The sequence below is a fragment of the Varroa destructor genome, unplaced genomic scaffold (assembly GCF_002443255.2).
Source record: "Varroa destructor unplaced genomic scaffold, Vdes_3.0 BEIS01000001.1, whole genome shotgun sequence".
Lineage (NCBI taxonomy): Eukaryota > Metazoa > Arthropoda > Arachnida > Mesostigmata > Varroidae > Varroa > Varroa destructor.
The window spans coordinates 69,712,854-69,727,260 of record NW_019211454.1 but is presented as its reverse complement, the minus strand read 5'-3'; the positions used below and the strand labels follow the sequence as shown (position 1 = coordinate 69,727,260).

General features: G+C 40.3%; 1 protein-coding gene across 1 annotated transcript; it reads right to left on the bottom strand.

Moving 5' to 3' along the window:
- Positions 1 to 1,404: 1,404 nt before the first annotated feature.
- swm (Zinc finger protein swm) lies at positions 1,405 to 10,616 on the bottom strand. Its single transcript, XM_022789165.2, has 5 exons — positions 9,813 to 10,616; positions 7,547 to 7,735; positions 6,961 to 7,098; positions 6,557 to 6,804; positions 1,405 to 6,140 (listed from the first exon to the last, which is right to left on the bottom strand). Exons 2-5 carry the CDS (start codon positions 7,733 to 7,735, stop codon positions 3,854 to 3,856), a joined length of 2,862 nt encoding a protein of 953 aa, XP_022644900.1. The 5' UTR covers positions 9,813 to 10,616; the 3' UTR covers positions 1,405 to 3,853.
- Between the last annotated feature and the right edge of the window lie 3,791 nt (positions 10,617 to 14,407).

The following is a 14,407-nucleotide window of genomic DNA, read 5'->3' as shown; positions in this document are numbered from 1 at the left end:
CACCAGACGCAGATTGGTTTTTTGTCGGATGAGGGTCTCGCTTAGCTCTTAGTTCAGGTGTCCCAAATGGATGGAACTACCCATTTTTCAATACTTCCTTCAGTGTGGCAACATCGTTTCTCGTCATCCGTAATAATTCTGTGAAGAAACCTGTAACTGTGGGTATGTGCTATCCGGCGCCGAATGAGATATTAAAAGACAATGAGAAACCGTGTTAGCTTGTGCTTTTTACTCAGTTTATGGAGCACGAAAGTCCCTATTTTTTATTACATTCTATGGATTTAAAATACCTACCAAGGAACGCATAACTGCGGTTCATCTTTTTGCCCGTTCATACCCTATTCGTCAACCGCCTTTCTTCAAGAATGTCTCACCGGCCCTCATCAACCTCGGATGGCTGACTGGAGTGATCTGCATCCTTTAGTTCTAAGATGCTATTACTAAATTTCGCAAATTACCTTTGAACTGTCTTTTTAAGCGGCAACTCTGCATTATACATGGCACAATTATCCCAAGCTGTTTCAGTAGCTCTTGGACCTCGCCAAATAGTAGAAATAGAATGAGTGTCGAAAATGTACTTGCTCTACCATGAACGTACATATTTGGGGTCTGAACTCGGCAAAATAGTAAAGTTAAAACCTTAATTACTTTTGTATTAATTGAGTACTCGCTAAGGCGCTGACTATTAAAACCATTTTTTTCTTCAGTTGATAACCCGCGGAAACTGAGAAAAACTGGAAACTGAGAAAAACTGATCCCATCTATATCAAGCTGGCACACCCAATGAACGCTAATTTTGATTAGTATTATCGATAACCTTATTGGTTACACATGGTACAGCAGAAGAGCATTAAAATGTTTAGTCACTATTCCAGTTTTCATTATACCTATAGATGAGCCGGCAAAAACCTTAACTAGGACCCATACATGGCACGTCTGGAGCGATCCACATTTATGTCGTGTCATATCCGCTGTTTTTCACATGCACGACAATGTCTTTGACGAATTTCAATTTCCAGAAGGTCATTTCAAGATCATTATGTTTGTATTCGTTTCTAATAAAATGGCTGAATATTTACGAATACAGCTTGTTTTCACTAAAGATATTTCTGCACCTAAACTAGTGAGGTCTTTGGCTAAATGCGTCATAGGCTATTATTATGCTAAATAGGCTAATTACTTGAGTTGAGTCAGGTTTTCCAGAAATTGCCATAGTAACTCAGAATGTTGCACCTGGGAATTTTTAATGGTCCTCTGAAGACGCCGACAAACTGCATTAGCCACCAAGAGCTTCGAATGTGCACTCCATGCCACGACGCATCCTTCTCGAACATGTACGTATACACCATGTTCTACAATGCAAAGCTAGCAATGTATAAACTACGTAAGTAAAAAGTCGTCCGATTCTATTCAAACTCACTCTTTAGCCAGCCTGTCATTCTACGCCACCGACTTTATAAAAAGAAAAGGTAGGACAGAACGTCTTTCCTTTCCCCTCTTTTCTTTTATATGTCGATAGATAAATGTATTTGCATGTAATTATAGCTTTATATATTGATATTGATATATTCTTTTCATATTTTTTCTCTTCAGCTCAGTCTTCTTCTATTCAAGCTAGAATCAACCCAACTTAAACTTACTTAAACTAAAATCTTAAACTTACTATAGATATTATTTGTTCCGTTTTTCCGGTGGCGACTTGTTTTTCGTCAGCGACTTCTTTAGGTTTTTCATAGTTGCGCATTGTTTTCGTTTTTTTTTTTTTGATATTGGCTAGTCGTCCAAAGAGTTCCGCTTTATTAATTTTTCATAGTGCATCCGGTCGTACATCCTTCGCAATCGCATTATAAATCGTGTGTCTGCAGTTACTGTCACTGTTGTGGATGTGTACCGTTGTGTGTACTAATCGCCTGTCGTCGTGGTGATAATAGCGGTACAAATTCCGGCTGTGTTCCACTTAAAGCTGTTCAACAACCGATAGAGTATGCCACGAATTCGTTTGATTGCCAATACGACAACGCGTTGGTTATAACGATTCACCGAAAACACAATGCCATAATACTTTTAGTTTAATAGAAATTCAAATCTCACCTCTTTGCCAAGTTGTCGACTCCAATATATGTTTTTAAGGTTACTTGATTATGGTACATTCCGCAGTGAAATGCATTTTCCATGTTATTCGTAGTTTCTGTTTACAGGGGATTAAACCAATAGACATGATAAGTGCTAATTTAATGGACACTGTTAATAGCCTTTAATTACGAGGTATAAGAAATATAATTGGACACATTCATATCTTTGTGGTGTCAATCAGCTTTACCTCTTCCACGCCAGTTTACTGGTCCTTGCCACGCTTCATTCCATCCACGTACACATAACTGTTATAATAATAATAATAGTAAAGATAATAATCATGATTATTATTATTATTTTATCGTTTTCATTCGCCCAACTCATGGGTTGTTTTTCATCTCCTCTTTAACACAATTAGGTACCCCTTACGTTGCTAGCTTACAAATTTATTTTGTATGCTTTTTCATCACACCTCAGTTGTCAACAACGGAAATGTTACAATGTCGCAATGTTATACATTATAGGTATGATAGCATAGCTCTTTTTATTTATCGTTTTATCCGTGTAATAGTAGTAATAATAATAATATTAATAATAATGTCGAGTCGTCCAAACACGTGCATCCGTCCGTCCATTTGTAGTAATAGGCTATTTTTTTCGTCCGCTGTCTATTTAGCTGCGACAGATAGACCAACGGGCGCGCCATTGGCGAGTTAGCGTTACTGCCGTGCAGTTCAAGATCGGCAGCTCGACAACTACAGTGTTTACACATTCAATCGATATTTAGCGCCAACACAAGCTTCTGGTCCGACTTACTAACTTCGTTGCTTGCCAAGTCAGCAGGCTTGAACCTAGTTTTGAACAAGACCATCCCTTCGTCACTGTACTGACCAGTCAGTCCGTCGTATCATCCATCATTGAGGCCCACCGGGAATTCATGACACGTAGAACTAACTCAATTTGTATGGCGTCATCCACAATTTAAGCAATACATTATCATTATCACTATAACAATCGCAGTAGTGGATGAAGTAAAAATAATAATCATAGTAATGAAACTACTTCCATTCTTACGCCTCATAGGCCTCTCAGTCTTTAATAGAAGGTGTCTCGATAATTTTGTCTTGGTACTCGTTCATTCGTTATTAGTATGAAAAAAGAGCCTTTGTTGTACCTAGCTGCTGTACCTGGCCTTTGAAAAGTATCGAAGGCAACAGCTGTACAGGTTCTTCTGGTGTTTTCACCACGTACATGCGCTGTGTGCAGCCAGACATTTTTCACCGATCTTAGTATACATTGAAGCGTAACTGAATGAAGAATCATCTTACGGGCCCCAGGTAAATGTCGTTTCAGATTCTGTGTCCCATTTTACATTACCCGCTGACCCCCATTACGAAAGAGGTTTTGACAGCTTTTAGATATAGACGACTGTAGTTACTCAGTTGAACTTGTATTTCGTACCGCGACAAAAAACGTACGACGTTAATATTATTGACTTACAAATACTATTTCTATCTCACCTCGATAATCAGCTAACACAGACTCATGACACGGCTGTGTTCAACCGAGGGCACAAACAGCCTTTCGCTTCGGAAAGCCGAAGGCCTGCTGTACTGACTTCTATTCAACAACACATACACAGCGCTAGGTACAACAAACGCCATGGCCTTGCCTTCATTATATATGAACGTTTTTCTTTATATATATATATATATATATATATATATATATATATATATATATATATATATATATATATACGCACGTACTGTCTCCTCGCCTAATGCCGCCACGACCTCGCCTCCTCATCATCGTCGTCGTCTTCGAGAAGACCCCTATGATCTACATCGTTCGCGCAGCTGTTATTGTCAATCAACTTGTGCGCCGCGTTTGCCGACAACCCTAATACAGAATCGTCCCCTGCTGCACCTGTTGACCTTTTTCCTATTTCTGAAGTGTTTGAAGCCTGACTAGTCGTAATATTAGTAGTAGTAGTAGTATTAGTAGTAGTAGTAGTAGTAGGTGATATTGTTGTAACTGTGCTGCTCGTTGAGTCTCCAGCGGGTCCGACAGCGTTTTCTTCTGCTTTTTCATTAACGGCTACTGTGCTGTTATTTTTTTCTTTGTTATTCGAGTCCCTTAGCTCTGCTTCTTTTTGAACCGTCGGCGTTTTTGAGGGCTGAACTTGTTGGTGCTGGTCCTCTTTCCAGTGCCACTTAAGCGGTACACCTCGAAACAAGCCACCTCGATTAACGGCAAACTCAGCATCTTTTCGTGTTGCAAACGTGAACAAAAAATGTTTGGCATCGCCTTCACCCTCTTCGGCAACATTTGCGACCTTACCGTATCGCGAAAGGTGTTTACACAAACCGGCCATTTCTAGCTGGCCAGAAAGTACGGCAACCACGCGCGGCCGTTTATCGATTGCTAACTGACCGTGAACCTTACTTGAGGCAGCCTTCATTGAACCGGCAGCAGCCTGACCGGCAAGTAATCCCTTGTGACCGAGACGGCCATGCCAAACGTTAGCTGAGTCGAGAAGGCCTAACGTTTTTGCCTTATGACGAAGCGCTATCAGTTTCTGCTCAAGTTGTCTTGCTTCTGCAGGATTTTGCAGCTGCTTCGCTTGCATTTGGCGGTAGAGATCAAGCTCAGCATCGAGAAGCTGTTTCTCACTTGTTATTTCTGGCAACAATGCGCCAGGGGCCTGCTTTGGCCGTAAGCTGTCAATCATCCTTGCTAAATTTGCCATCAAGGTTTTGATCTGCTCCTTCTCTGCTTCTGAAGTTGACTTCTCGTAACGTTCACGCAAACGCTTATCCTCCTCGACATACTTTTCGTATAAACGGCTCTTTTGAGAAATCAACTGGGCCGATTTATCGGCTTGATTATCTTTTTTGAGTGCCTCGGGGTTTGGTTTCGGTATCTTTTTTGGCGGGGCACTTACGTCATCTTGGCCACCCAAGCCACCATGCTGCTGCTGCTGCTGCTGCTGTGGCAGCCGTTTCTTAATCTGTACTCCTCCTGCACTACTATTGTTGTTATTATGATTAATATTACCGTGAGTTGGTTGATTTCCGCCCAGCACGGTTACTCCTCCTGAAGCAATATTGTTACTGTTCGTGTTGTGCCAGAAAAGCTTAATAAACCGATTGCCTAAGACGGCATCCGTCGACCGATATGCGCCATTAGCTTCATGGTGTTTTGAAAAACTAATCAAAGCACTCTCTGGGCAGCCTTGGAAGTTAACTTGAATATTAGTAATGGTGCCGTACTTTGAGAAATACTCATTCAAAGTAGCTATATTGTTTTGCGCGCGCGGAATTCTACGAACCTCCAGTTCTGTTCCGCGTTGGAATCGCGTGGGGGGCGGACCCCGAGGATTGTTGCTGTGGTTTTCATGTTGTGGAGCCACAACAGTCCGCTGAACCTGCGTCAAGTTGTTGCGAGGAATCGTGACCAATTCCCGCTGCACGTGCGGTGGCCCAACGCCACCTCCGCTTGGAGGCGCTGGTGGGCCAGGCTGGTAGTTCCAACTACCGCTTACTGTTCCACCACCTGTGCCGTACGGCCCAGCACCAGTAAGGTGATGGTGACCCGGCGGATGAGAATGTACAGAGTGGTCATGGGGCCCGTGTGGTTGCTGATGGGTATGCCGCATATCGGGTTCAAGCGGATTGTATTCTGGAACCACTGGTGCTATCGGTACGCCATTGCCGCCACGCATCGTCGGATTGTATGGTGGAGGAACAGTAGAGTCTAGGATGACAGGGTCGGTCCCGTGGTCGAAAGGGCAAAGCTCACCCTGTATACAGAAGCCCTGTTCGTCGAAATCACGACACCGTTCGCGTCGGCTGCCGAGATGCCCTGTGGCAGCCAGCGAGCTATTGTGTTTACGGGTTAGTGTGTCGCGCAGGTCGCGAAGTGGAGGTGGCGCAGGTGAACGAGATCGCGAACGCGAATGCCTCGCGGTAATTCGCCCTCGGTGCCGTCCCGGTGGTGGACTGCGGGAACGCCCCTTACGACCTCCGCGATATCGTTCGCGAGAGCGTGACCTGGAACGGCTCCTGAAATCATATAAATTTGAAAGACAATTACATAACAAATATTCGTCCCGCATAGTAACAGTACAAAGGCACAAAGATTAGTTTGGTATTTACTATTTTATTCTAGACAACTTGTAAGAATCGTCGTATGCATAAAAGTAAAAATTCTGTACCAATCTCTTAACAAGACAATAGTTGGAATAGATTTGAACACCTTATTCCAGCAAGAGTAAATTTTGTTGAGCAATCATCTCACAGACGCTAGCGCAGATGTGGCGCAGAGAGGAACAGTATCATTCGTAAGGGAGCAAAACCTATACCACACAATTGCCACTGCATGAAATGTAGATTGTATAGATCTATATAGATCTAGATGAAAAGTCTTGTAGATCGAGGTCTTAAGCTTGAAGTTGTTTTAGAATTTTCGGAAAACTTACCTAAATCGCCTTGGAGGTGGAGAGCGCGACCTTCTCAGTGGTGATCTCGAACGTCTTCTTTGACTAGGCGCCACGTGAGGGCTCCTGCTTCGTTCTTCATCTTTACTCCGTTCACGACTTCTACTTCGGCTCCGGTCGCGAAGAGCCCCCGCCTTTTCTTCTCTTTCCTTGTCTTTGTTGGCCATTGATACGATCATCGGGTCAGGCTTTTTGTCAACAATGAACGCAAGACCTTCCGCTCCAGCACTCTGTTGGGCCGAATCAATAATGGGCAACTTTAATAGAAATAACTAAACAGTACTACAGCAAAATAAGGGACTATCATGTGCGCTAGAAGGTATGCATTCTTAAGATAAATCATGCCAAGTATAAAGGAATTTCACTTTTATATAAGACCGGCTTACTTTGTCGGATTGTTCGTCGCTTTTCTTTTTGCCCCGGTCTCCAGCGCCTCTACTACCGTAAGGTTCGAGGTAAGCCTTTGACTCCAAACAGTCGAAAAGTTCATTAACAAACTTTTGCGTATTATCGTTGAAAAAAACCTACGAAATGGGATTTATACGTGAGCGAGAGAATTTTGTTAGCTGTAAGACTATATATTTTGCAGTTGCGTGCAACAAATCTGTAATCACTGCGAAGGCTATGTTACCCAAGAACCCTAAGCAACTACATCCAACCTGTTTGCAAAAAAGAATTTACGTAAAGGAAAAGAAACATTTTTCTGACAAATGCACGAACAATTCCATTGTACACATTACGCATAAAGGACAAATATTAATATAACTGTTCTATAGCAGGCGTAAATATATTTCTATTTTAAGAAGTAATACAGAATTACATGGTATTATGTAATATCTTATTTATAAATGTCATTATCATGTTCAAATGTATGTGGTTTTCCAAAACGATAATTTCTAATTACCGCGCTAGATGAATACTGATACGGAGTATATATCAAAAGCGTAGACTGTACGTTATATTACTACAAACCTTAAGCTGTTCGAGACAGTCACTACGAAGTTCCTCTGTGCTCCGATCCTTCTTCACCAGTGCCACAACGTACTTCATGAGGCTCTCGCAATCCGAGCCCCAACCATACGCATCGAGAAGACAGCTTCGGAGCCAGGCCTTTAACTGATCCAGTGACTCGGCGGTCAAGCCTAGGCCACTGCCCACCATCTACAGTTTTGGGGCGCAGCCAAAATAGTGTTTTCAATTAATTAAACAAGCCATTATTTGCCGCATTAAGAAACTAATATTTAAATTTCTCGAAATTAAACGAAAGACTTTTTGAGTATAATTATATTTGCATAAACTAAATTTAATAACCCTTGTCATATATTATGTTCGTGCTAGCACCTTGAAGCTTAGGATTAGTGCTAAATTCGTTAAAAGCAACTATATGTACTACCCGGGAGAGTTATAATCGAAAAAAATTACTTACATGGTGGTTTCAAAGGCATTTTTCCTATAATAAAATAGAACAACGATACATTTGCAAAGTATAGAGACGAGATTTATGATTTTTTTGTTATTTCTTCATCTATCCAAGAGCAATTAAGACAGCAGTATTCTGATGGCGCTACCGTGTTGTGTCACCTCAGTAGATGTCCCATTCAATTGCCTCTTACATATTCCAACCCTCATTGAACAATGACCCATATATGAAACGTATCTCATAATTCCGCTTTTCATTGCAGAATAGGCCGCAAGAACTTTCGATAGTCTTCTATAAAAATGTAAAATTTACTAATGAAACAATAACTGATCAAAAGTACAGAATATTTGATTGATTAAAAATAATTATTTTGAATAACCGATATGCAAATCGAAAAGCAACACAGCTTTCGCTGTTTCAGTTAGCACGCGCCGCCTTCGAAAAGGTTTTATGCAAGCTGAGTCTGATAACAGACAAAATTAATAAATCGTAGGCTTTTGCTGGACATAATTAGGTCGAAACATCCTTCCGTAGAGCAGGAGAAATGCGCAGGTTTTTGTAATCGTATTTTATTTTAACAAGTTGGATATCATAAACTGTTTGATGCCAATAGAGGGTCGATTACAAAGATATAGAATGTTAATAGGTGACTCAACTTCCGCGTTGTCTTTACTTTAGCACATATCTGCATTTTTTACGAGTTTTCACCAGAGTAACTGTAATTATACTCCATTGCAAGCTTAACCTAAATATGCCTGTCTAAAACAAAAGCATCTCAGAAAAACCAGTGTTTGTATCAGTACCGTATCTTACAACACAAAATTATTATTATTATTCTTTAAATATTTTAAATTATAAAACAAAAGTTGCTTAAATATCAGAATGCTCAAAGTATTGTTTCCATCTGTATGTCTGTCTGCGTGCGTGTGTATCAAGGCAAATTTTCCAAGCAACTAATTTTAACGGTGCAGAATAACAAGTAATTCATTATTTAGAGGATCGAAAAACTTAGTAACCATTTGATCATTTGTACTTCGCGATGATAAAGCGCTTCATATCTTAGATACAACAAATGTACCCGTTCTAATGTTTTCATATATTTTGCTGATCCAACAACAATAACTATGGCTAAGTAAAGCTCTCAGTATTTTTATTATTATAGTATAAGTTATTATAGTATAAGAATCATATTATAGTATAAGAATAGCCCCAAAGATATATCTTTTTGTTACTCGCGAATCTCTATCCATCACCCATTCAAATTACTTATAGCTAGATCACGTAACATTTGACTAAAATGTAATGCGTACATAATTTCTATATCACTTAAGCTGCCTGAACGATATAATCAGTACAATTTACTTTTGAATAACCACTCTCCACTTTGTACCAATTCTGATTTAGGTCATACCATTGATTGGTGCAAATCAATCATGCAATTCCTAGCACTTCGTAAAATTTCATAAAAAAAGAACAGGAGTTAGTCAAATATCGTCAAAAAACTTTACTTTTTTTTCAGCAGGAAATCTGCCCGAAAAGATACTATCACACATGCGAGGGGCAAAGTGCTGTTATAATTATATATGTCGCTATTGTCTAGATTTTTGAACACGAATTGTTTGGGAATATATAAGCCACAGCATAAAACGATGCTGGGCGGTGCATAAACGATTCAGAAATGTCGACCTTATTATAAACGTAATTATGACCATCTGGTATGTTTCTGTCTCTGCGTGAGGTATTTGCAAATGGGCAACATGATCAACTACTGTTATTACTACCTGAAACGACCTTACAAACTCCTTTATGACCAATTACCCTGATTGATTGCGTCGGCCGTCCCGTAGGTAAACAGTGATGATTTTATAATAAGTTGTTGTTGTTGCTGCTGCTGCTACTGTTGTTGTTGTTGTTGTCGTCGTCACCGTTTCTAAACACAAGAGATTTGGTCCAACTGCCGCAAAATTACGAGGATCAATCCGATATGATGCTTAAATGTATGTATATATAAGGATTCAACGGAAGGTGTCGACCTCAACACCCCACGATGAGGGAGTTAGCTCAACTGGGAATTCGTCCGAATAGCTACTTCACGTCCTGTGGCTACAATTTTAATCGTAAACGCAGTGGTTACGAGAACTTCGTGTGAGCAATGATGGCTTCCGAGACGAAAAAGTAAACGAGCACAAGTCAGACGGTAGCTCCGGTCCTGCCCTGATAGTGATGATGATGATGCTGTTATTATCTGTGCCGGGCAGCGGACGAACGGTTGGTGTGCGTTGTCGTATATTCCAGCAGAATAACAGCGATTTCAAGTTACGCTCAATCAATTTTATGCCACATCCTGACAGTGCAGGCGCCCTGAACAGACATTTCTTATGCCATTTGATCTTCTAATTCTTAAGCCACCATGAATGAACACTTGGTCTATACATTAACAAGCACAAGGGTTGATAGCCGCAATGCGTTTGATATAGTAAGAACCAACCAGCAAATATTATTCCCACCTTCGTCCAGATAGAAACCACAGGCCAGACTACACGCACTACCAAACAATATGCTGGTAATAGCAGCCGTAAGCAGTTGTATCTAACAAGACGACGACGACGATGACGACCACGAACGTAGCGCCAATACTACCATCAACAACAACAACAACAATATTACATACACCAACATTGGCACCCGTAATTCATTCATTCGTTTCTCCATTCGTCAAGTGCAAGCAGCCGCCGCGTAGCAGAATAACGAGCGGTGAACACAGCTTAGGCTTGTGATTCATGATGACAGAGCGCAGCTGCATTTTGAGTGCGGGCGGAACAACATGATGGAGGCAATTCAAGCGATATAAATTGATGCATTTCTTTTTGTTATTAGCTAAGTATATCAAATGGTTTCATTGGCTTATGAGGAGGTATTCAAGGCTAAACAAGCACTCATCTATGTATTTGCTGTCTCACCCCTAGTCAATATTTGGTCGGAGAACCAAGTACAGCCATTGTACTTCTTCTTTGTAAAATTATTCATCTGTCCAATGTAGTTCTCCTCGAATGCTGGAAAACAAGTTTTAATAGGTTCGTTGTGAGGGGCAAAGGGAAGCGGCCACGTACCAGGATTTCATCCTGAAGTGCCGTTGGTTGGGGAACGACGATGTGGATGTTACTTTACGCAGGGCGCACGTGAGAGATCGTGGTGATTCTTACGTAACCGTCATTTTCAAGTTGTAAGGGCAAAGCTAATATCTGTCTTGTTTCTTTTAAGTTTCTCTCTCGTTGTGTTTCTTGCCACATCCTCAGGACAAATCCTTAAAAACATCTCTGTAATGACCAATAAATGTATCAAGTGCGCTACCTTTTCAAGGAATTTTTGTTTGATATTTTATTGGTTAGTTATAAAATTCGTCTTTCCTATACCTTATCAAGGTCCATTAAAACATGCAGCTTTATTCCTTTGCCATTTAACATGTAGAGTTTTGTAGTGAAAGGTTTGCATACCTGATTTCGCCTTCTTGGAAAACATTGGGAACTGTCTGAGGATTGGAAGGTCAATGTATACTGAAATGTATAAAGCTTTATTCATATATGAACATCTTACGAATCAATACGGAACATTTTTGCTATGATCTTCTGTACACGTTTGAATTTTTTTCCCTATGCTTCGAATGGGACCCTAATAGAAAGGGTACGTTTACCCACACAGAACTTACCGTCTGCTTTTGTCTCGGCATATAAATAACATTCTCGGTAATGCACTATAGCACCACCAACTATAGCAAAAGCTAGAGAAAGATCGGTTCATACAGAAGACGTTATTTGTTGAGGTACCTGGTGTACATTAAGCGGTCGATCCATTTTTAATTGCGGACACATAAAAAATTGGTTTGACCGCTTAATCATAAATGTTTTTAATTACTAAATAACAACGAATGTAAACGTAATGTACGAAATATGTAACGATTGTTATATTTAAAAAAAATTGAATTGTTTAGTGCTGCTTTAATGAAAGACGTAGGAAACCTTTTTCATGGTTGGTTCATTCGTAATTCATGGTTTGTCTTGATACACAGCTGTTACCTTCTTTGGTTACAACCAGCTTCAAACCCGTCGAATTCAGAAAAATTCAACTACATCGCCCAAAGTGAACGACACGCCGTTTGCATCAAAAATAACAGGCTAAAGAAAGAAATCCGTATTCACACAATGGGGTTGTATATATATATGTATATATATATGTCGGTTTTAGGTGTTAATCTGGATCAGTTATCTGGATTGTTTTGGATATTGGATTGTTTAAAAATTCATTTTATAAAAGTAATTCAGATTGTTTTATATAGTTGTAATATTTTCAACCTGCTTGTATAAATATAGTACGCAAGCAGACTCGGCAGTCATTGTGTGCAAAGAATACTTCAGGTTCACTCAGTAATTAGTGTTGAGTAACAATCTCTGACTACGGTAGGATTAATAATTACCATAATTTTGTCGTGTTTTGAATTTGTTGATGGCTTGGCAAAAAACGTTTCTTACTGTTGTTAGCATTGTAACTTTAAACATTATTTATCAAGGATATGATATGCATTCTTTTTGTTACTTTGTCGTCTGGTCATTCAGTTCGACTGTCGCAGGGAGCCGAAACCCGAAACTAGATGACATCCTATATCCAATCCAACTATATGCTGTTACAGCTTATATTTGCCATTGAGCTTAACATTGCCATTATTATATAAGATTTGCCAGAACACGGAAGTATGTATATAATAATCTGGAATAATTACATCAGTTTTATCAGGACACATGTTGTCGCATGTTCTTTAAAACGCATATTCTCTTCGAGCTTCCGAAAGATTTTTAACTGTGGGTGGCGCAATATTAGCATGATTAGACCTGCCAGAGCCTCGCCCAAAAAAATAACAATATCGATCTTTTGTGCGTTTTGAAATTAAAAAAAATATGTTATTTGCTATTGTTATTTCTCAAATTATTTTCGCTTCCGTTTATGGGAGGCGAAGCGTGCCTGTGGACATGTTCGACTCCACACCAAATCTTAATCAGTCAACGAGAACAATTGACAACTGCAAGCAGTTGCGTGGAGGCATAATACCAGTGTTAAAAACGTTGTTTTTATTCAATTTGAGACTCAGTAGATTTAAGATGGAGACTAGAGATACACTAGAAATACGTTGTTGTCTAGGTTTGAACCCACAGAGAGACATGGGACGCTTACATTTCTTCTGAATGTTTGAGATTATGAAGGTGGCAACCGGCGTGATGTTTAGTTTGAACAGCTTGATAACAGTCTCATGTGACACAACATCAACAGTTATCATGTGGCGGTAGACTTCTAATAATCTCATCGTCCACGGCAGGGTTACGGAGAGTGTCTTTAAAACTATGTAATATACACCGTTTGTTTTCGTGTCTGCTATAGTAAGTCTACACTTTTCTTATTCATTACTCTGTTGTCTTAATTTGTACTTTGATTGAAATCCGATATACCTTATTTCCCTTTTTAATTTTCAGGTACAGCCACGTTTACTGCCTAAACACAAATCGTTACACACCGTTATTACCTTCAATCAATGACAGTTCTACCTATTTCATATTTATATCTATTTTATATTTATATTATTAAATATATCGAACACAGACGGGCAGCCATCGCCCATGCATGCATTGTCTTATTACATGCATTTCTCAAATCTTCGCGCGCCTCCGCTGTATTCTGGCTTGAGCGCCACACCGGCTTTTTTATGACCTTTATACTACAACAAAGGCTTGCTTTTGCACAGTTACTTCCATAGCACACGTAGGAAGCGCACACAATCATTTGAATTGATTGGAATATCAACTATCTCTAGGGAGCCACGATACATGCACTGCTATCTGAAAACATTGACAATAACATATTCCGAGCGAACGACGTCCGAGATCATTCGGTTAGAGTTTATCGAGGGGGAGGTGAATAGTGTCAGAGACACTATCGATACACTCGCCATAATTCGACAGCCGGTAGTCACTCTGCTGCGCCACTAACACGAAGTAGTACTTCAGGAATACGAAACATTAAAAGACGCACGCTAACCTCGACCCAGAATACTCGACCAATGAGCGGTCAGCGAAAAAAAACAGCTGAACTACAAAAACGCGGAAGCTGAATTATCTTTGGTATGTGCGAGTGAGCGCAAGCCCAACGAAGCCTGCGGTTCGATTTTTCCCCTTCTGGCATTTGTGTTGACATGTCCGCCCGTTAAGCTCGAAAAAACGTGGCGGTTTAGGTTGAAATGTGAGCGTAAATACGCTACTGGCCGCGTTGGGAGCCAGCCCGAATCGTTGGGAGCCGAAATTATGTTTATCAGACGAAATACCGGACGCAAAACAGCACATGTAGACAGTCAGACTCATCAGCCGATCGAA

What these genes read in the sequence shown, in the direction of transcription:
- swm (XM_022789165.2), bottom strand. Translation starts at nt 7,735, where the DNA reads ATGGTGGGCAGTGGCCTAGGCTTGACCGCCGAGTCACTGGATCAGTTA. An exon ending in GCGACGAACAATCCGACAAA is followed by an intron (nt 6,805 to 6,960) that starts GTAAGCCGGTCT and finishes TCGGCCCAACAG; the next exon opens with AGTGCTGGAGCGGAAGGTCT. An exon ending in CCACCTCCAAGGCGATTTAG is followed by an intron (nt 6,141 to 6,556) that starts GTAAGTTTTCCG and finishes ATATGATTTCAG; the next exon opens with GAGCCGTTCCAGGTCACGCT.